Source organism: Solea senegalensis, linkage group LG8 (assembly GCF_019176455.1).
Source record: "Solea senegalensis isolate Sse05_10M linkage group LG8, IFAPA_SoseM_1, whole genome shotgun sequence".
NCBI classification, from domain to species: domain Eukaryota; kingdom Metazoa; phylum Chordata; class Actinopteri; order Pleuronectiformes; family Soleidae; genus Solea; species Solea senegalensis.
In genome coordinates this window covers 23619545-23643715 of record NC_058028.1, presented here as the reverse complement: position 1 = coordinate 23643715, position 24171 = coordinate 23619545, and the positions used below count along the sequence as shown (strand labels likewise).

General features: G+C 41.4%; 1 protein-coding gene across 1 annotated transcript; it reads left to right on the top strand.

Annotated features, from left to right (window-relative positions):
- The first annotated feature begins 341 nt into the window (after nt 1–341).
- Nucleotides 342–20814, top strand: fbxo46 (F-box protein 46). Its single transcript, XM_044031931.1, has 3 exons — nt 342–681; nt 16585–17204; nt 17293–20814. The coding sequence occupies exons 2-3, from the start codon at nt 16728–16730 to the stop codon at nt 19111–19113; spliced, it is 2298 nt and encodes a 765-aa protein (XP_043887866.1). The 5' UTR covers nt 342–681; nt 16585–16727; the 3' UTR covers nt 19114–20814.
- The last annotated feature ends 3357 nt before the right edge of the window (nt 20815–24171 follow it).

Here is a 24171-nt window from a genome sequence, read left to right as displayed (position 1 = left end):
CTATTGTATATCTGTTCTTATATATATGTTGTGTATCAACAAAAATATCTTAATATATTAATGTATATCAACATTTAACTGCGTGTAGAAATATGGTACTTATTAGCAGTGGTGCTGATGGTCACTGCTGTGGTTGAATGAGCAAAAAGAATGTGAATATAGAATATATATATATTCTATATATAAAGTGTATATATAGACATATATATATATATATTGTTTATATACATATGTATACATATATACAGTATATCACTAACAAACTGAGCTCTTCCAGCTTCTTCTGAGAAGTGAAGTGAGCAGGTGATCATAGTTCAGTCACTGTCACTAAAGTGGTTTTAACACTGATTATTTTGGTATTCCCGAGGACATACCGTAAGCGGTGCTGTCACTTCTATATAGATAGTGGGAGGCTGACTGCTACTGAGTCCCAACGAGTCTTAGAGCGCTGACAGGCACACGAGCATATCGACAGCATACACCACTAGAGAAGCTGGTAACAGACTGTAGCTGCTGGCTAATGTCCACGTTAGCAAGAGCTTAGCTACGTGGATAGTTCACTCGTGTCATTCTATATCACTCGTCAAACTGGGTCGATCAGAGCAAAATACAGCGAGGGAACTCTTCTCATCTACAGCTTACACGTCTTCAAGGTTGTCGGTGGAAGTTAACATTGCTTGGGTAAGTTGGATAGCACAGTATAATATTGAGTGTATTTCTTTCTTTCTTTTCGTCTCACTAGCTTGCTAGCTAATGCGTCGGTGTTATTATGCAGGTAAGTGCTGCTGAGTTAGCGAGCTCCTCCGCTACTGACGGATTTATTTACTCTGGAAATACTGTGAATTTCTCATTTAAGCTAGTTGTCTCGGGCCTTGTCGTTAAACAGTAATTGACGACCAAACAGAATGTGCTACTTGGTTAATCAGTTGCTGATTATTATGTTACGATGCTATGTTTACTATTTATTTGCCAATAGGGCAACTAGCTAGCGATTTGAGAAACATGATCGACGGGGATTGCTACAGTTCACATTGACAGCTCCATAAATCTTGTTAGTAAATATGTTTTAGTGGCGCTTCACTTGTTTGTCACTGGACAAGTAAGGTGATATAGTGCAGAACCAGGACTACAACTGTTTCACCATACAGTAGAATCACGCACACACAAGACCAGATGTAAAGTGAAGTTCACCAGAATACTGTGAGGTGGTGCTGTAAGAAGATAGATGACTCATAAGCCCAGATAAACAAACAGAGTCACTCTGTATTGTTGATCGATCAAATCTCGTTGTCATTGATTTTAAGCTCACAGGTGTAGAACTTACTCCTCTTACATAGTGTTGAGAGTTTCTGTGTGTGACAATGTTTCATAGACAGAAGTGGCTTTATTGACCAAGAATGTGTGCACCTACAAGGAATTTTATGTCAGTGGATCATTACTCTAGGTACGTGTGCATAAAATACATAATATTGTGGGCAACAAAACTGTAAACATAAGTGTGCTTAAAGTAGGGCTGGGTGATAATACGATAACGATATGTATCTCAATAGACGCTTTTGTGATATCAATGGTTATGCACACAATCTCGTTTATGCTCTTTAATTCAAAAAAACATAACAGGAAAATGTGTCAGAACAAACAAGAACAAAGCTAAACATTTTGTACAATTATGAATTTCATTTATCAACATCTGTAAATAAAATGTTAAAGGCTCAGCCTGGTGTGTGTGACTTGTGTGTAGGATGTAGCAGGTATGAGACGTTAGTGTACTGTACTATGTGTTGCGTGTGACGTCAGAGAAGGTGTGTATTGAAGCAGGAAGTAAGGTGTGTGTGTGTTCAGATTTGGTGAGCCGCAGCGAATATCTGTTACCTTGCATGTGTTTTAAGTTATTTTCTGCAGTGCTGTATATAAAAAGAAATAAAAGTTCTTCCATGGAGACAGAGTCCAGTAGTTAATGTGTGGTTGCCGTATGCGCTAATGCAAGCTAAAGGAGCTAGCGGTCTTTGGACGTCTCCTTACCATGGTTCGGAGGTCTGCCAGCTTGGCGTTGGTAACAAAATGAAGTCAATAGCCTTTATGACAATATTGGATGATGATGAGAATTCAAAGGAAAACAACACTGAATACGCGTGTCCTTCCTCGTCTTCTTTGTCTGTCGCTCATCTTCTTCGTCTCCTAGAGTCAAGTCTACGTTTGATTTGTGTTTTCGGTCGTCCCGTAAAGCAGTGCAAGTAACAAGATCATTTTTTGATTCTGAACTGTAATGTGATTACTGACGTTATCAACAGTTACATCACTGCGTTCCAGACAAATGTAATCTGATCACAGTAATGCTGCCTGCAAATTACACCAGACCATAATCGCCAAGAGCTTATTACTTATTATCAACAAACTTATTCCACCATCTTCGTCGCTCACACCCCCTGGATTACACGCGCTGTATAGCACAACAATCGTCTGCCGCTTCTCGTTTTAAGCCTCTGGTGTACCGGGACTTCCCATGAGCTCATAGTAACCTGTCCTATTCTATTTATCTCTTTGCGATTTGTGATACTCAAACTACAAGGGGCGTCGCACACTTTTCCTGGTGATAGAGTTCAACACCAACACCAACACCTTTTCTGCAGTTTTTCCACAGTTTTGCACAAACACCTCTCTTGGTGTGTTAGATTTTATCGTTCAGCTTGTGCTGAGGAAGAGGGCCATAGTGTTTTTATACTTTTCTTGTATCACTCATTTAAATGGGAAGCTTTTTATATCTTGTATTTTATACCTTTTGTACCCTCCTGTCATTGCATTCATCGTTGTTATTGTTTGGTATGAAAACATATGTGAAGCCAATGTTATTGGGTTGGCAAAGTTGATGAGTTTGTATAAATTAATTCAAATAAAAACATGTAATATCGAAACAAACAGCCAGGTGACTTGAATATATCACTTAATGATCTGCTGGTCCCAACCACCCACCACCTAATTTACCTGGAAACAGTTGAATGAGGGGAATACCGGCACTTATTTTTTTCCACTTAAAGCACCGGTCGAATCCAAGTGGTTTAGGTAAATAGGCAGCAGTTAGTCCACTTGAAGTCAGTGTGAGCACTGTTAGCTGTCCTGTTAATGGTTGTTCCATTAACCCTTCGGTACAAAATGTGGCAGTACTTCCGTTGTCATGGAAAGCATATGTCTCTATGGTCTTGTCACTTGTGTAACTTTTGATTTTGACTGGCACAATATTAACTCATTTTGTATTGCTTTTTCCGTGAAAGTTAATATGTTGCTTTGGCAGGAGCATCATGCCTCCTCTGCACTGTTCTGTTTGACGTATGGGTCTGTCTGCACTTACGGTCTGTTGGGTTGAACATGAAGGGGCTTTTGCCATCTCCCTAGTTTTCATTTTCTTCTGAGAAGCATTTGTAATTGCATAGCTTCTGTTATGTTGAACCTTTAATATTACCATGTGGTAATAAAAAAAAAAAAAAGGTTGAACATCTTGTAACGTCTTTATTTTTTTTTTACACGAAATTACATGTTGTAGTATCGATAAAATCCTAAAGATATAAATCCCTAGTGACTTGTCACAAAGCCAAGGACTCGCTTCTGTCAGCATAGTTAAGAAGTTTGGTTTTAAAAATGTCATGAACGTGCTTGACATGACTATTTTCCTGTGTGGTCTGATTGATAACTCTAGTGATTTAAATAAGAGAAAAGTTTGAGTTTATAATAAATGTTAAATAATCTTTTTTTTTGAATTATTAATTTTAAAGAGGTCATGAAAAATGTTCAATAATTATCAATATCGATCGATATGAAGTAGTTATATTGTGATATGTTTTTCAGCCATATTGCCCAGTCCTAGCTTGAAGTGGATTGTGAGTTTTCTTAGTTGGCACTGACCCAGGCATAACCAGAGACTTTGTTTGGGAGTAAGACCTAGTCCTAATATGGCAGAACCTAATGTCTAAGGAACTGGTTAACTTTAGTGCTAAGGTTTGAATTGGGGTTAGGTTTGGGTTTGGTTTAGGCATTAACTGGTTATGGCTAATGCTTTGTGTAGGCTGTCTAAATAAATAGAAGTCATTGTGTGTCCCTGGAAGAATAGCTGTGCAATCCTGTGTGTGTAAGTTTGTTTGTAGAAGAATGATTTACCTGTAGACTTTCAGACTTTTAAATAGAAGAATTAGGACTGTAACTTTTTAAAACAAATCTTGTTGAAATGAATTTATAATGGTCTGTAATATTTGTATAAATTTGAACCAATTTAAATAAATGTTACTTTATTAACAGTGCGGCTAGAGTATTAAACAGCATATTAGAGTAGGATGGAATTAAAACTCCCTCAACGGAAAATCAGTGACGATAGGAGAAAGCACTGACAGCCTTTAACTAAAATGTAGTCATCGGTTCCATTAGAGGTGTCACGATTCTACAAATCCTTGATTCGATTCAATTTTCAATTTCAAGGTCACGATTCACAAACGTTTTTCTCTCTCATTTAACACAGATGGGTCTGACATTTTTTCCACGTAAGGGTGGCGGGGTGAGCTGTTCCAATCTCAGCTGACATAGTGCTAAAGTCCACATATAGAGACAAACAACCATTCACACTAGGGCTATTGGAATGCATTTCGGGAGGCTATCATATACTGTAATTGCTATTTGATTGTGTATTTTTTTTTTGTTATACACGTGTTTAAAACGTGACAGTGGCCCGGCCCTCTTTCCTCTGTGTGAAAAACATGTACAAACTTTGCAGAACAATAACAATAATCTCACGTTCAGTCTGACGGTGATAAAACACCCACGGCTGTCACCACTTTTTAAGTCAGAGCAGGCAAGAATTATGTCTTCCTCCACATTGTGGGGTTCACAGCTGCTCATCAGAATGCTATTAAGGACAAACTGGTATGCTTTATTTGCACATGAGACATGAGACTGATTAAAATCGCAGGGGTCCAGTTTCAAAGACTTAATTCAAGAGCTTGAGCCAATCTACACGGTTCTTAGCTGCGTGACCAACAACGACAGAGTTGCCACGGAGGCATGCGTGACAGTCACAGCGTATTTCATCAACAAAGAGTGGGAGCTGAAAGATAATTCTCAAAACGACTGAAGCTCAGGCAAGCCACACTGCCGAGAGTAGAACATTAGTCGTGAGTCAGTTAAGCTAAGCCAGGTGTGTGTCCTGTAGGTGAAGCAGGAGGTAAAAAACAGCTCGAGCTCAGTGAGGTTGGATGGAGAGCGTTTGTGAACAGCAGTCTTCAGCTCTTTCCACAGATTCTCGATTGGATTCAGGTCTGGACTTTGACTGGGCCATTCTAACACCTGGATACGTTTATTTGTGAACCATTCCATTGTAGATTTGGCTTTATGTTTAGGATCATTGTCCTGTTGGAAGATAAATCTCCGTCCCAGTCTCAGGTCTTTTGCAGACTCCAACAGGTTTTCTTCCAGAATGGTCCTGTATTTGGCTCCATCCATCTTCCCATCAATTTTAACCATCTTCCCTGTCCCTGCTGAAGAAAAGCAGGCCCAAACCATGATGCTGCCGCCACCATGTTTGACAGTGGGGATGGTGTGTTCAGGGTGATGAGCTGTGTTGCTTTTACGTCAAACATATCGTTTTGCATTGTGTGCAAAAAGTTCAATTTTGGTTTCATCTGACCAGAGCACCTTCTTCCACATGTTTGGTGTGTCTCCCAGGTGGCTTGTGGCAAACATTAAAAAAGACTTTTTATGGATTTCTTTGAGAAATGGCTTTCTTCTTGCCACTCTTCCATAAAGGCCAGATTTGTGCAGTGTATGACTGATTGTTGTCCTATGGACAGACTCTCCCACCTCAGCTGTAGATCTCTGCAGTTCATCCAGAGTGATCATGGGCCTCTTGGCTGCATCTCTGATCAGTCTTCTCCTTGTTCGAGATGAAAGTTTGGAGGGACGGCTGGGTCTTGGTGGATTTGCAGTGGTCTGATACTCCTTCCATTTCAATATGATTGCTTGCACAGTGCTCCTTGCAATGTTTAAAGCTTGGGAAATCTTTTTGTATCCAAATCCAGCTTTAAACTTCTCCACAACAGTATCTCGGACCTGCCTGGTGTGTTCCTTGGTCTTCATGATGCTCTCTGCACTTTAAACAGAATCCTGAGACTATCACAGAGCAGGTGCATTTATACAGAGACCTGATTACACACAGGTGGATTCTATTTATCATCATCAGTCATTTAGGACAACATTGGATCATTCAGAGATCCTCACTGAACTTCTGGAGTGAGTTTGCTGCACTGAAAGTAAAGGGGCCGAATAATATTGCATGCCCCACTTTTCAGTTTTTTTATTTGTTAAAAAAGTATAAATTATCCAATGAATTTTGTTCCACTTCACGATTGTGTCCCACTTGTTGTTGATTCTTGACAAAAAACTTCAATTTTATAACTTTATGTTTGAAGCCTCAAATGTGGCAAGGTTGAAAAAAGGTTGAAAAGTTCAAGGGGGCCGGATACTTTCACAAGGCACTGTATATGTGTATATATGTTACATGTCATTTAGCAGACGCCTTTATCCAAAGCGACTTACAAAAGTGCATTTAAACATTTGGGTACAAATAAGAGCTAGAAGTAAGTAAGAGCTTCAAGTAGATCAAACTATGAAGTGCTACTCATAAGTGCGATGTACAAGTCGGAAGAAATGTGTTTTTAGTCGGTGGCGGAAGATGTGGAGGCTTTCAGCTGTCCGGATGTCGATGGGGAGTTCCACCATTTGGGAGCGAGGACAGTGAACAGTCTCGAGTTCTGCGAGTGCCTCTGCGATCGTCTCAGTGAGGGGGCAGCGAGCCGGTTTGTCGATGAGATATATATATATATATATATATATATATATATATATATATATATATGAATGAATTTGAATATGAATTTTGAGTCATTAAGGTCCTGTGGTTTAATGTGTTGTTGCCGTAATGCGATAATCTAAGCTAAAGGAGCTAGCAGTCTTTGGAGGTCTGGGCAATGAAGCGGGGAATCTGAGCTGCTTTGTAGCAAAGTTTTTTTCTCTGCCGTACTGGGGGAGGAAAACTTTGACGCACCGTTAGTAATAGACTGGGTGCACAGGAGCCTTGCCCCGAAACCAGAGTGGAGAGACACCACAGGCGCTTATTGTGAGGCTGCACTACTATTCAGATAAAGAGAAGATCTTGAAACCATCCAGAAATAAAGGCCATTACCTTGTTTATGAAACCTTTTAGTGTCAGAACAAACTGTTCAGCCACTGCTGATAAAATAGGGTTTTATTGTTTTCCTGGGCTCTGCTTAGTGGATCGGCACATCCGTAGGTGATGTTGTCATCAGTAAACCTCACATCCGCCGTGCCAGAGGGGGAGCTGTGTATCTGAGAGCTGGCCTACCAATTACGTCACTTCCAAGTACCTGGCCAATCACAGGACAGTGGGAAAGCTCTCGTTGGCTGGCCAATCACAACACAGTGCACATTCTGGGGTTGTGATTTTGGTCTGAAACAGCGCGGCTGACAAGAGCGTCAGTGAGGAGATATTTTGATCGGCTCGTTTGCAGCGATTAGGAGGTTTTTAATCATGAAAACAAGTTAATATATGTAAGTAGACATCCATAACTAACCACCAGGCCTGTTCGACGGTCACGTCTGGCCCATGTACATAAAGCATAAAAACATTATTAGCATGCGATACAAGCATTCGATGTCACCTGGCTCTCGGGAGGGTAGCTAACGATAATAATATTGATAAGACTTAACTTTATCTCTATTCTTTCTTTATTATTATTTGTTTTAATTACCATTTATTTATTTTATTCTATTTAATTTATTCATTTTTTGAGATACACGCTCATACTTCAAATCCAAAACTCAGAACGTACTCGGGGTACAGAAGGAGTACTGAGTAATGAACAAAATAGTTCCTAGAATAAGCGTACAGCTTTATCTGCAAGGAGAATTCACACGTTTCTTGACACATATAAATTAGCAGACGCATGGAGAACCCTGTTTCCCAAAGCACAGCAGTATTCTTACTTTTCTACTGCAACCAAACTACACATATGCTGAAGTTTGGCTGTTTGCCTGTTACTGGTGACGTATGATATGATAGACTGTTTCCTCACACTGGGTCCGCCCGTCTGTTAGCTGATTGGCTGTTTGTGTGTTTCTGCCGGCAAGAACGAACTCATGAAGACAGCAACGCTTCGGTAGAAATTTGCTTCAAAACCAACACATTTGGAAATATTTTGGCTTTAAGCGAGGCACAGACGGTAAAGCAATAGACGATGGCCGTCCACTGTGCAGGTGCTGCCACCAAGCTATAGGAACCTCATAAAACACCTGCAGTGTCGTCACCCATATTTATCTGTCGAATACCAGGTTAGTATGCCCTGTTTATTTTCTCATTGGCTAATATTAAACTATATACTCCGTGTAGAGAAGCTAACACTGGAGTTATATGGTCTCTCGTTCTAGTTCCTGTCAGAACTCGTGCTGCAGCATTTTGAATTAACTGAAGAGTTCTAACAGACTTGTTGGAACATCTTCATAATAAGGAGTTACAGTAATCTAATCTAGATGTAACAAAAGCATGAACTAGTTTTTCAGCATCCTGTAAGGACATAATGTTTCTAATTTTCATAATGTTCCGCAGGTGGAAGAAGGCTGTTCTAGAAATGATTTTTATGTGTGAATCAAATGACATTTCCTGGTCAAAAGTAACTCCAAGGTTCCTTTCAGTGGAACGAAAGCCATGGTGATGTCATCTAAAGTGACAATTCGATCAGAAAGTTTTTCTCTGAGGTGTTTAGGGCCAAGTATAATGACCTCAGTTTTTTCTGAGTTTAAAAGTAGAAAGTTCGGGTCATCCAGGACTTAATGTCTCTGAGACATTCCTGGAGTTGAACAACCTGATTTATTTCATCCGGCCTCATTGATAAATATAGCTGTGTGTCATCTGCATAACAATGAAAGTGTATGTTGTGCTTTCTAATAATGTTCCCTAGAGGAAGCATATATAAGGTAAAAAGTATAGGCCCAAGCACTGAGCCTTGTGGAACTCCACAATTAACTTTTGTTTGTAGTGAGGCTTTATCATTAACATGAACAAACTGGAATCTATCAGATGAGTATGATTAAAACCAGCAGAGGGCAGCACCTGTGATACCAAGAGTATGCTCCAATCTCTGCAGTAGAATATTATGATCAATGGTGTCAAATGCAGCATTAAGATCTAACAGGGCAAGTAAAGAAACTAGACCATTATCTGAGGCCAAGAGAAGCTTGTTACTAACCTTAAAGGAGACATATTATACCCCATTTCTCCAAGTTAAAATAATTCCCTGGTGTCCTAATGAACATGTCTGTGACAGGCTTTGGTCAAAATACCATAAGGATGAAGCACCATAGCAGTTCAATAACCCTGCCAAAACTGCCCCTTTCAGAACGCTCGGTTTTGTGCATGGTCCCTTTGTATACAAATGAGACACAGGCAAACACACCCACTTCTTTCAGGGGGTTTCTGATTTGTCCTCTTTACAGTGCTCACTCGCTCAGCTCCCCCTCCCTCTGCTCCATTCCTCTCCCCCTCCCTCCACTAGTTCTCTGACAATATCAACATGGCAGCGAGCACGGAAAACAGCAAGAGTGCCGTCACAGGAAGAGACGTCCGACACAAGGATCAAGCCGAACACTGCCCAACTGTAAATCAGTTAAAAACACTTAGGGACAGCACCACTGAACTGAAATGCACATGCTGCCGTCCTAAGCGCAGGGAATTCAACATGGCATGTTTTATCGCCTATACTAACACTAAGGGGGACCACGAAAACATGACTGAGTATTCTTTTTCCACACTTTGGCGACTGGTAGGGCCTCCAGAGTCCCAAATATAAGTATTAAAATGGTTAAAAAGTAGATTTTGCATAATATGTCCCCTTTAACTAGTGCTGTTTCTGTGCTATGGTTTAATCTAAATAAAAATCTTCAAACAGGCCATTAATGCGCAAGTATTCACATCATTGATTAGCAACTGCCTTTTCTAAGATTTTAGAAACAAAGGGAAGGTATATAGGTCGGTAATTAGCTAAAATATCTGGGTCAAGGGTCGCTTTTTTGAGAAGGGGTTTAATAACTGCTATTTTAAATGTATGGGGCACATATCCAGTTAATAAGGATAGATTAATTTAAGTTAATATAGAGTTGTTAATTAAAGGAAACACATCTTTAAACAGTTTGGTGGGGATAGGATCTAACTGACAGGTTGATGGCTTAGATGATGAAACTAACGATGTTAACTCAGGGAGATCTATAGGGAAGAAACTGTCTAACTGTGGACCTGGTGCTTCTAAAGCTCTTGTGCTAGAAGATGAGTCAGTCCCAATATGAGGGAGGAAATGATTAATTTTTTCTCTAATTGATGTTATTTTATTCACAAAGACGTTGATAAAGTCATCACTGCTCAGTGTTAAAGGAATAGATGGTTCAGTGGAGCTGTGGCTCTGTGTCAGCCTGGCTACAGTGCTGAAAAGAAATCTATGACTATTCTTATTTTCTTCAATTAGAGAAGAATAATAGGCAACTCTAGCTTTGTGTAGGGCTTTTTTGTAAGCTACAAAACCATCTTTCCAGGCTATATAAAATTCCTCTAGGTTATTGGTTATTGTTTAAGAGCACGAGTATTGGAGTTAAACCATGGTGCTCGTCTCATCTGATTCACCACTTTCTTTTTCAGAGGGGCAACACAATCTAATGTAGTACGCAGTGAGGCTGCTGTACTATCAACAAGGTTATCTATGAGGGCGGGAGTAAAATCACAAAAGGTACCTTCAGATGTACTGACATATGGCACTGAGTTAAATAAAGGTTGCACTGTCTCTTTGAATGTATTGATATTATTATCAGACAGCATTTCTCATTTATGTTATTGTAGTTCATTATTGTACAATTAAATGTGAGTAAATAATGATCAGGAAGGAGAGGGTTTTGAAGAACTATGTTTAAAGGGGACATATTATGCAAAATAATAATCAACTTTTTAACAATTTCAATACTTGCATTCGGGACTCTGGAGGCCCTACCAGTCGCCAAAGTGTGGAAAAAGAATACTCAGTCATGTTTTCGTGGTCTCCCTTAGTGTAAGTATAGGCGATAAAACACTCGATGTTGAATTCCCTGCACTTATGACGGCAGCATGTGCATTTCACCGCAAATGTTACCGCCCCACCAGTAAGTTTACTTGGAGAGCTCCACCTTAGCTACACCCTGTTCCTGCGAGAGTGCAGGGAGGGAGGAAGAGCGGTATTAAGTCAACGCAGAGGGACAAGTGTGCTGTTGGTAGCTGCACAGTGGAGCACAGTGTTTTACAGAGGATTTTATATATGAAGCTAATGTGCCGGATAAAGTCAGCAAACGTGTGTTTGTGTGTTCGCACCACTTTGCATCAGACTGCGGCCAGCGGTCGCCGTATTTAGTCAGCGATGTACAAACATACACATTGTTAAGAAAAGGTCACATAGAGGTCATAACTGACCATTCTGACACGTCCTAATTAAAAATATTTGTTCAGTACGTCCTCCATGACCGGAGCACAGACTCAGTCTGATACAGTCACATACAGCAGCAGTTTATGCAGCTCGTCAGCGGTGGTTAAATGCGCAGCTAAGACTATCACGGTCAACATCTACATGGATGTTGAAATCCCCTACAATTGTGATTTGATCTGTTTTAAGCACTAACTCAGATGAGAACTCAGAGAACTCTGATAGAAACTCTGAATAAGGTGCAGGTGGACGATAAACTGTGACTTTCATAATTGGTTTCTGTGAATTCCAACTAGGATGAGATAGATTAAGAATAAGGCTTTCAAACGATGAATATCCTGGTTTGGGTTTGGGATTGATTAATAATGTAGTATTAAAATGGCTGCTACACCTCCTCCTCGGCCTGAGCTTCTAGGAATATGGGTATTAGCATAAGTGGGTGGAGTTGACTCATTTAGACTAACCAGGTTTCAGTTACACAGAATAAATCAATACAATTGTCAGAAATGAGATCATTTATTAAAACAGATTTTGAGGAGAGAGACCTTATATTTAATAGTCCACGTTTAAAAGTGGTATTATTTGACTCTATTTTATTGTTGGTATTAATCTTTATTAAGTTAGAGTGTCTAACTCCTCTTCTGTTTGTTATTGATTTATTTACTTTAGTTTTTACTTTTAGTAGGTCGAGGGACAGACACAGTCTCAATGGGGTTTTTAATAGGTGACTGCTCGGATAGAAGCACAGAGAAGCATGAAAGACTGCAACTCTGTGTCCTGGTCTCAACTCTGGATTGTCATGGGTTTCTAATAAAATGTCCTAAGCTGCTAGATAAGAGAGCTGCTCCATCCAAAGTGGGATGGACGTCGTCTCTCCTCATGAGACCAGGTTTCCCCCAGAAGGTTTGCCAGTTATCTAAAAACCCAATGTTGTTTTCTGGACACCACCACTTTATCATGCACCAAACATAAGTAATTAATAAGTATTTATAACTTGTACAAATACATTGCAGTTCATAAGAATAATAATAATAAAAAAAAGGCTGCAGTATCACGATAATACCCGGAACCGTGATACTGTGTCTGGTTATAGTATCGTGGTTACTAATTTTACTCTCTTTTACACTCTAATCAGATTAAAAGGTGGTTGAGAAACTGAAAAACGACATAGATCTCTATCTTTCATTTAATGACCAGTGTTGGGCATCTTACTTTAAAAAAGTAATTAGTTATAGTTACAAATTACTTCTCCCAAAAAATAATTGAGTTGGTAACTCAGTTACCACATTGTGAAAGTAATTGGTTACTCAGCAAACTGACATTATTTTTTACATTCTTTAACATCCTATATGTCAAAGATGTTTATAATACCTGAATGAAGAATAAAAACCCTATGTACAGTATTTTAGAGCATTTGGTATTTATTTGAACTTTGAATTGAAGGGCACAATTGACACACAAATGTTAACTTGGGTAAAGAGAAACAAAGGAAAAATGTGGCCTTTCAGTAGTGCAAATCTCTGTATCTGTATACCATTGCACAATAAACAGGGCACTATCCAACTCTTAAATATTCACTAAAGTAACAAAATTAAATATTGAAAATAAACAATATTCACACACTTTGCATTCAGGTACTAAACAAATACACACAAATGCTTCATTAAGTTAGAGTTGCTCGAGGTTGACGTGGACAAACTCGGACATTTTACTCGGACATGGATAGAGGTGTACTTAGAAACATGAAGTTTTTATTGTAAGAAAAACATCCGAGTCGCTACAAACGAGCCGGTGTAAATGTCTCATCACTGACGCTCTCGTCAGCCGTGCTGTTTCAGACCAAAACCACACCCACAGAACACAGACTGTCTTGTGATTGGCCAGTTACCTTGAAGTGATGTAATTGGCACGTCAGCTCTCAGATCTGCAGCTCCCCCTCTGGAAAGGCAGATGCACCGCTAGCAATTATCGAAACATTGAGTAATGCCGTAATCCTTTTCGAATTTGATCCGGAGTCTGACCCAGAGTCAGAACAGTGAAAGACTGCTGCAGGACGCCTGTAGCTTGGATAACATTGTGGTTTCTATGTTGATATTAAAATGAGAAAAAAATAATGGGAAAAAAAGGAAATCAAGGGACATTTAGAATAGATACAAATGTGCGATTAATCGCTAGTTAACTATGATATGAATGCACTTAATCACTAAATATCAGTAATCCACCCAACCGAACATTATTCATTGTAGTAGCAGTCTGCATGGAACACAGCAGCTGCACAGATTGTCTAGGTAAACTAATTTCTGTCTGATGACATTGTTCTGACATTGTTTTGAGAATGTTCACATTTCTGATCTAGTCAATATGTTAACGTACGTGTTATTTATTTTGTTATATATTTTTTTTTTGCTTATTTATTTCAACCGCGACCCGCCCACAATTCATCCGAATATTATTTTATTTCACGCAATCCACCTGTCCCACACATCTCTAATGGGTGAACTTATCTTACCATTTCAGCCTAGTTTTTGTTCAAGAACAGAAGCCACATATTTGGAAAGAAGGCGAGTGCGGAGTTTATTCAATATTAAAAACTCTCCGCTGGCATGGATGTGGCAGGGATGCAGAGGTAGGTTTTCAGAGTGCAGGATCTTGACTGGGTGAGATGCCGTCTTCATGTAGCGCACTTTGAGTAGGCAATGTAATAACTAGACAGTGTGTGTGTGTGTGTGTTTGTGTGTGTGTATGAGAAAGCGGCTGCTGACATGTTGTACAACTGCTGTTTTATTTGCTCGTGTGTATGTGTTTGAAGAGAAAAAAGTTTGACTTTTATGTGATGCTGTGGAAGTGTTTGTGTGTGTGTGTGTGTGGGGATGTGAGGATGTGAGGACACGGTAGGCTTCGGGGAAACATGTTCGCTACAAAGTAAATTCGCTCTTTCATTGTCTCTGTTAGCGCATAAGTTTCCCTTTTATTCTAAACTCAAACTTTCCTCTTATTTTAATCACTTCAGTTCACATCAATCAGACCACACAGAGCAAAATAGTGATGTAAAACCAAACTTCTCAACTATGCTGACTTGAAAGCATGTCCTCGGCTGTGTGATATGCCACTGCCTCAGTTATGTCTGCGTAACACTTAGATTTAGCTCCGGAGGCTCTGATAGACTGGTGACCTCAAGGGCGTACCCCGTCCTTTTACCCTATGTAAACTAAGAAGGATGTTCTCTGTATATCGATAAATCTTCATGTATGCTGATTAAATACCATAACAGCGACTCTCCAGTTTCTATTTAAAAACATCAACACATTCACCTATATTCATTTTCGTGTGGACAGCCCCTAATTTATAGTGTCACAGAAGTCTCCTTTTGTAGAAACCACCCGTATTGAAATGTGTTTGACCAGAAAAAGGCTGGATTTCTTCCATTGTTGCATATTGCCAGACTGTGGTAATGTGTTTTGAGCAAGGACGAAAGTGTGGCAAAGATGAACCATATAGTGCAAAACAATTCACAGAGAAATGTTTGAATGAGAAGAGTAAAAAAGTGGTCCAAATGTATCTACTCACTGTCATTGTGATTAATGGGAAGCTTTACACTTTGCAGTGAGGATGCATTTATAATACTTTATAATCTTCCATCTTACTCCCATATCATCTGCCGGCCTCAGACACCCAATCTGAAATGGTTCTCCTTAATTAGATTTAAAGGCTCCGAAGCAGGAAGATAATCATAGCACACGAGGCAAAAGTAATTGTTAATCGAGTTTGGCCAAAGTAGGAGGCAGGCCAACAGTGTTGAGTTCAGATAGCAGTATGATGTCAGGTTTGTTCTCTCAGTGGTCGACTAATCACAGTAAACTACAGGCAATGTAATGCATTTCTGTTTGATTGATTAGAGTGGGAAGCCATAGCTGAAAATGAAAAGAAAATGTAGGCGTTGTTTCCTAAATAGAACTCCACCTCTGTTATATAGAATATGGTTTGGCTTTTTTTGGCACAAACCACAGTTATTTGTAAAGCACTGACGTTAACGGCACTCTTTGTATGACAGATATTTGCTGTTCCGAATCCTGAGGAGAGCTCTATATCAGTCTCTGTCTGTGCAGGGAGTGGGAGTGGGGTTAACTCCCACTTCCTCCCACGACAGTCGCCTGATTGGGTGACAGAATAGCACCACTCACGTCTATTCTCATACAAAACTCTACGTGTTGTTGAGACAAACTACCACAAACCGAGCAAAAAAAGAGCTGCTCCGTTGTGTCTCCTTCAATGTCTTTGCACTAGTATGTCACGCTACGTATCTCACTGACCAGGCCAACAAGCACAGCACACATTGTTTGAGTTAGAGCTTAATCTGGTTAACGTCCCACTTTTAAGAACTATGGCCAGTGTAGATGAAAATGTGTCTGTACACAATGGGTAAGACTTACAACTGTCTATCAGTATCCCAATTAAAAATGCTAATGGTTGTGACTGAGGACAACAGGAGGGCAGCACTATGATATTATTTGAGAACACATAAGAAAAATTATTTTCTTCTATTTTAAAGTTACACTTTGTAGTATTTCTGGGTCTGTATTAGCAAACATCGAATTTACTATCCATACAGATGACACCAGTGTTAATAATCGCTGTATAATAATTGTTGTATGATTCAATGTTGTGTTTTAGTTGATGTCATTGTGTTTCAGTTAATGTTGTTTTCCTATTTGTGTTGGTGATTTGCACTTCTGGGCCACTGTACCATATAGTATGAGGGTACACTGAAGTTCCACCTGTAGTTCGAAGGAGAGAATGTATTAAACTTGGAGAGACTTTTAAAAATAAATGCAACATCTTGCAAATAAACTTTGATTATTTTAAGCTAAATTCTTTACAAATGAGTATACATTTTGAGTGATCTCATGGCCCACCTGCACTATACTATTATAGTAAAGCTGTTTTCAGTGACTGAGCTGTATGTATTGTTTTTTGTTATCTATTATTTGTTATATTTTTTTCTGTCTCTTCAATCCCCTCCCTTTTTCTATTGATACAGGTTTTATCTCTGTGTTGCTGGTCACCTTGGCAGACGGTGCCCATCAGGTTGGCACTGGAACAGGGAACCAACCATGAGGGCTCTGTCTCTTAGTGTTTGCTGGCCAGTGTAAATGCAGATATGCCCAGGGGGTCCCCATCCTGATGGACCGAGACACCTTCTCCCACATCCGACTGTGGTGCCCGAGGCCTTTTGGCACCTACTCCCAGAACAAAGCTCGGAGCCCAGGCTCAGGGGGCAGCAGTGGAGGGGGTGGTGGAGCTGGGGCCCCTTCCCTCTGCAAGGTTGAGGCATCTTCAGGTGCTGGAAGGGTGGGTAATGGAAGTGAGGATGGAGGGATGATAGTGGGGGTGCAGGAGCAGAATGGCGATGAGGAGGATGTGGGCTCAGAGAACACTCCACCTGAACCTGAACTTGAATCCAGCTCACTTACACAGGCCCAGGCCCCTCCACCCTCTTCAGTCCCTCCTTCACCTATGCCTGGGTCCCAGTTGGAAGATGGTCGTGTGCTGTTAGACACGTGGTATGTAATCAAGCCAGGCAACACCAAGGAGAAGATTGCCTTCTTTGTTGCTCATCAGTTCAGTGGAGCAGGTCAGTCCAGACCCAGTGCAATGAAGGTAAGGAACTTAAACAAGAAACTGTGAATCAACAGTGAAATGTTTTTTGTTCGACTCATTTTTAATTACTCATCTTTAATCTCTTCAGGTTAAAGGAAATTGGGCAACTGACTGCAGTAAAGCAAAACGGCGAAGACGGTGCTCTTCCTATGACCCACCAACACGCTCCCAAGTCTCAGAGCCACACCCTAGCCATGACTCCTCTCTTGCACCTTTGAGTCCTGATAAGCCACCATTTGGAAGAGTGAATGAAACAGACCTCCTGTCAGTTGCAGAGATGGTTGCCTTGGTTGAGCAGAGGACTGCTATGGCCCTCCAGGGGATTGTAGCTGTTCATGGGAACCAACACCAGCATACCCAATCTACTACTCACAATCAGGGCCTTGTCCCCCACCAGCACACTCTACTGCGTGGCACAGTGTCAGACCCTACACCTTTAGTATTTGTGTCAGACAGTTCAAATGGCCAGTCATCCAAAGAGGCCCAGCAATCATCATCTGCCATCCAGACAGACCAGGAGCTAGAAGAGCAGCAGGAGTCATGTAGAGTAGCTCAGGCTATAGCACATTTTGAGTCCCAGAACCTGGAGAATCGGCTCCATTTGGGCACTGGTTCTATGGACCCCTCCAATCGAGACAGAGACAGGGGGGCAAGTAGAGGAGAGTCTGGCCTTGTAACGCCACCTCCACCACCCAGCCACAGTCATGGTGAAGTTAGAATAGCTTTTAGAGTGTCAAATCTGGACCCACGGTCTCAGTTGGAGACAATTGGCAGATCCCGCTGTATGTTTATGAGCTGTGGTGGTGGAAGCAACCAGGCAGCAGTCAGGGCCAAAGAGAAAATCACCTGTGACCTCTACCAGCTTGTCAGCCCCTCATCTAAAGACCCTAGTAGTCTCCTACTTGCTGCCACAACTGCTGCCCCCAAAACAGATGGAGACCATCACCCAGACAGGGTGGCCTGTGGCAGCCCAGACCCAACACAAGAGCTTTCCTCTGCTGAGAAGAAAGCTGTGAGTGTGGGTAGAGAGCGAGTAACTGGCTTTCATGTGGAGGTTGTGGTTACAGGTGCTGTGGACCAATGTGTGTTTTATGGCAAGGACAGCACAGAGAATGTGCAGGAGGAGACTGTGTGTTTTGCTATGCCTACTGGGAGAGGGAGTGGGGGTGCAGGCAGCTCTACTGATCCTTCATTAGATGACCCTCCTCCTGGACAGCTCTTTTTCCTTCAGCCTCCTCGGGGACCAGAGGAAGATATCAAAGGGATGGGCCCTGGCATTGGCTCAGGAATGTGCTCTTTGGACTGTGCCAACAACAACAACAGCAGCCCAGGAGCAGGTGTACAAGTGGGCTCCCTGGAGCGGGCAACTCGACCAGACTCTCCTGGTGTTGTGGAAGATTGTTCAGACCCCTCACTATGTCGCCTCTACCGCCATGTGTCGCATGACTTCCTGGAGATTCGCTTTCAGATTCAGCGACTACTTGAACCGCGCCAGTACATGCTGCTGCTGCCCGACCACATCATGGTCAACATCTTTAGTTATTTGCCCACACGCTCCTTGGCAGCCCTCAAATGCACCTGCCACTACTTTAAGATGTTGATTGAGACATATGGTGTGCGAGCAGTGGATTCACACTGGAATCAAGACCCTCTCTACAGGGATGACCCCTGCAAGCAGTGCAAACGGCAATACGAGCGTGGCGATGTTTCCTTGTGCCGTTGGCACCCCAAACCTTACCACCATGACCTGCCTTACGGACGTTCCTACTGGATGTGCTGCCGACGTACAGACAAGGACACGCCAGGCTGCCGTGTTGGGCTGCACGATAACAACTGGGTCCAGCAGCCTGCTGATGGTTCTCAGCCCATCCGCACCAAGAGAGAAAACAGGAGGGAGGAGGCCAGGTAAAGAAGGAAAGACTGTACCCTTCACACCAATTCTCATCTCCTCCGTTCTCCCTCTCACCTCTGTCCAGTGGACAAATAGGGGAAAAGACAGAGAGGAGAAATGAGCACTCCAGGACTGTTTGTGTTTTACTTGGATCCAGCAGTCCCTTCTCATACTTGCCCTAATTGGAGGTTGAGAGATAAAGAAGGAAGAGAGGTGTGTCATGCTCCTTGCCTTGTTTTTTTGTTCCAAACCCTCCAGGATCCCTCTGTGTCCAGAGTGGCACCTTTTTAAAAGATTGCATACCAGGGTTGGGTCCCCTCCTGCTGCTGCTGTGTCCATCAGCCCTCTTTCTGCGTCTTAATCATTTGAGTCTCTTTTAAACTCACATACATGGTTGTAGGGTAATTCACATGTTAACTTTGCAGTGTAGTTAAATGAGATTAGCATTCATTAAGTGACGCATAGAAATGTACTGCCCTGGAGCCTGCTTACTGTTCCAATACTTGTTCTGTGTGGCATCACAAACCTCCATGTTAGCTGTACAATGGTGCTTCAAGGAATAAGACATTACAACCGGTGTACATTTTCAGTGATGGAATGTTCAACATTGCTCAAGAAATGTGATTGTATAAAGCAAACTTGATTTTACCTTCTGTACCTGTCCCGCTCTACAGTTTTCTATTTTTCTGAATGTGCTGTTGCATTCTCTGTTGATCAGTCACCTGGTAATGCTGCTGAAATCATTGCTTTGTGTCATTGATGTTACTTCAGAAATAGCCATACCAATGGGTAATGACATGTACAGTGTCCAGATGTTAGTCACTCTCTCTGGCAAAGACTGAAATGGAACCTAACCTTGCTCAACAGCCATCAGTTAAGAGGAGCCACTGAGAGTTTTTTGGTTTACAGAGAATTATGGGAAACAGTCCCAGTGGGACTGGATGGGATTAAAAAGAGAAACTTGATGTCACTTTGGAAAGGCCTGATGTCACTTTGTATTGTTTGATTGACTTGTTTGTCATCTAGACTGTTTTTGTTTGGTTTTTTGCATGGGAGAGTGTTTTTATTGGTGTGTGTGGCTGAGAACATTTGCTGTTATGTTTGCTTTTATTCTTGAGGACTGTGTTCTCTGTATCAGTCTGAGGGCCTACTTATCCTGGAATGGTGTGTTTTTCTTTTTAAAATACTCCATCTTTGGTTTAACTCCCAGCTCTCTTCCCTTCCTCCGACCCTATGTCATTTGATTCGGCAGAGGGCAGTATAAATAAGTGAAATCAACCACCACAGACTGCAGAACTCAACACCAGCTTCCAGCCTTAAAAGCCCCCTACCTCTTACCCACCCTGCAGGAGACTGAGGCATCACATACCTCACACACTAGAAAGAGGAACTGCACAGGACCCCGTTAATGGAAATGTTTCTCATGCTCGACAGACTCAATAGAGCTCTACTGGATCCACCTCTAGCTCTTGAGTGTAAGTAAGCAGTGCCTGGTGCTGGTTCTGAAACTGTCCTCTTGCTTTGACACTTTCCCTACCCTCAAGCTGACCGACTGGACATTAAAGAAATGATGTGATACTGTATTTGATGAACAATGCTGAAACTGCATGGAGATTGGAAACTGGTTGGGTCGTCATGGGAGAACTTGTAGGTTCCAGACATGTACAACGCTAATGAAAAAATATCTGCTCAAATAAAAACAGAAGTGATGATTAAAAACTGGAAATCTCAATCATCCTGGTCTCATAGTGTGTAATTAGTTACTGCCCCCATGAATCTAAACACTGTAGTACATATGCCAGGCCTGTATGTGGCGTTGTAGCGCTACTACATCATAACTGGATATGGCATGTTTGCTGTGAAGAAAACCAGGGCAACTAAGCAAAAACAAACACACGTATCACAAAGCAAACCTACCAAACAAGAAGAGGAAGATGACAGTGACTGCTGAAGAGGTGGGAATTATAACATAGCATCTACACTAAAACGTCGGTGTGGGGTTCTGAGACAGTTTAAAACAAAGAACAGTGTTTCAGGGCTCCCAGAATATAAGAACTTTGGTAACACTTTATAATACTGCCTGTGACTTACAGTGTAAATACCCGACATGTATTGTGTGAGTAAATGTGAGTTATTTCTCAGTAAGAACACAACATAACAAGTACTTAGAGTACAGGAGTAACGATCATTTGAAGATTAAAGAAGAAATTAATTGTACTGTAAGTCATATTGTACTTACTATACTGTATCTTACTGTATAGAATAATATAAAAAAGAAATAAAGAATATTCTAAGTAGCTCTGTAAGTAACTTTCCTGATAGCAAGCCTCCACAGATGAAACCTGATATTAATCATTATCTTATGTATAAGATAATATTGATCACAGTGACATGGAAGTAACTTTGATTTTCTAGTTCCTAATTGATTGTTCGAGCATTGATTCCTGGTTGAGTGGGTGAGTTTAGAGGTGGTTACACAGTAAATGTGTTACGATCAGGCTGGTGACTGCAGCTGCAATGATCAGGCTTCTCGTTCTGGAACCTCCTGTGGAGGACCAATCAGCTCGCAGGATCCACCTGGACTCTCACACACACACCTGCAATCCATCTCACACTTGCATGGTAAATGTTTGTATTTATATAGACTAGACTGTTATGTCTACATGCCCATGTGCTCAAGGACACATCGGCATGTAGACTAGCAGAGCCGGGAATTGAACCTTTGATTTGAAAGACGACTCGCTCTACCACTGTAGTCCACTCCCATCCCACTGGGATGGGAGGGATTTTTTGTTTGTTTTTAAACATATAGATAAATAACAAGTGACATGAATGAATGAATGAATTAATTTTTCAATGTAACTTCAGTAAACAGTGCTAAATTTTGAATCTTCTTCTTTTCCTCTGGGCTGCTCCCTTCAGGGGTCGCCACAGTGAATCAGCCTCCTCCATCTCACCCTGTTCTCTGTATCCCCCTCTCTCACACCAACTAACTTCATGTCCTCTTTCACTCGATCCATAAACCTTCTCTTTGGTCTTCCTCTAGACCTCCTGTCTGTCAGTTCCAACCCCAGCATCCTTCTACCAATATACTCACTATCCCTCCTCTGTACATGACCAAACCATCTCTTTCTGGCCTCTCTGACCTTATCTCCAAAACATCTAACATGTGCTGTTCCTCTGATTGACTCATTACTGATCCTATCCATCTTCGTCACTCCCAAAGAGAACCTCAACATCTTCATCTCTGCTACCTCCAGCTCAGCTTCCTGTCTTTTCCTCAGTGCCACTGTCTCTAGACCATACAGCATCACTGGTCTCACCATTGTCTTGTATATCTTTCCTTTCATTCTGGCTGATACTCTTTTATCACACATGACCCCTGACACTTTTCTCCACCCATTCCAACCAGCTTGAACACGTTTCTTCACCTCTTTTCCACAATCTCCACTGCTCTGGACTGTTGACCCTAAATACTTCAAATCCTCCACCTTCTTTATCTCCACTCCCTGTAGCCTCATGGTTTCACTTGGGTTCCTCTCATTCACACACATATATTCTGTCTTGCTGCGACTAACCTTCATTCCTCTCCTTTCTAGAGCATATTTCCACCTCTGGAGCTTTTCCTCCACCTGGTCTCTGCTCTCACCACAGATCACCGGAGATTCCTGTCTAACCTCGTCTGTCAGTCTGTCCATCACCACCGCAAACAAGAAGGGACTCAGAGCCGAACCCTGATGTAGTCCCGCCTCCACCTTGAACTTCTCTGTCACCGCTGTCTCACAGTTGTCATACATGTCCTGCACCAGTCTAACATACTTCTCTGCCACTCCAGACTTCCTCATACAGTACCATAGTTCCTCTCTCTTTTTCCAGATCTACAAAGGCACAATGCAGCTCCCTCTGACCTTCTCTGTATTTCTCTACCAGCATTCTTAAAGCAAATACTGCATCTGTAGTACTCTTTCTAGGCACATGAAACCATACTGTTGCTCACAAATGCTGACTTCTGCTCTCAGTCTAGTTTCCACTACTCTTTCCCATAACTTCGTTGTATGGCTCATCCACTTTAACTTTTAACATCTCCCTTATTCTTAAAAATTGGCACCGTCACACTTCTTCTCCATACCTCAGTCATCCCCTCACTCTCTAAGATCCTGTTGAATAGTCTAACCAGAAACTCTACTGCCTCCTCTCCTAGACACTTCCATACCTCCACAGGTATATCATCAGGACCAACTGCCTTTCCATTCTTCATCCTTCCAAGTGCCCCCCTCACTTCAGCTTTACTAATCTCTGCTACTTCATGGTTCACAGTAGTCACCTCTTCTACCCTTTGCTCTCTTTCATTTTCCTCATTCATTAGCTCTTCAAAGTACTCTTTCCATCTTCCCATTACTTCTGTGGCACCTGTCAACACATGTCCCTCTCTATCCTGAATCACCCGAACCTGCTGGACGTCTTTCCCATCTCTATCTTAAACTGGACAAGAGTGAACATGGACGTCTGTATGTTCAGATTACAACACTCACATTTCCATGAAGTATGAAATAATGTAATGTACCTGATACTTACAAAATGACTTGCAATGTAATGTATTTCTGTAGTTACTTACTTACTAAAAATATATTTTATTTTTCCTTTATACTATATTATCCTGCAGATACTCAGTAATTCAAAAATACATACAGTATGCTATAATTAATTACTCTTTTCCCCCAAATACCTCAAAGGTAGTCAGTAAGTACAAGAACACAGTATAATTCTACTTTTATCTAAAAAATAAATTTTTACTCTATTACAGTAGTGCAGGGGCGGCTGGCCCATAGAGGGCGATAGTGCACCACCCTCCTTAAGCCACAGGAAAAAAGAGAGAATAAATCAAGTACTAAGTCTACTGTAATTATTAGTGTCCAATCAGCAGCCTGAAAAAAACCCCACAAAACAGTAGCCCCGCCCCCTTGGAGCGATTTCAGTCAGATTGAAAATCACCCCATAGACTGACATGTTGAGATGCTTCATTCAAATTTTGGACCCTACAATTCATTTCTATGGGTGACAGCAGAACTTGCCCAA

What these genes read in the sequence shown, in the direction of transcription:
- fbxo46 (XM_044031931.1), top strand. Translation starts at nt 16,728, where the DNA reads ATGGACCGAGACACCTTCTCCCACATCCGACTGTGGTGCCCGAGGCCT. An exon ending in CCAGACCCAGTGCAATGAAG is followed by an intron (nt 17,205 to 17,292) that starts GTAAGGAACTTA and finishes TAATCTCTTCAG; the next exon opens with GTTAAAGGAAATTGGGCAAC.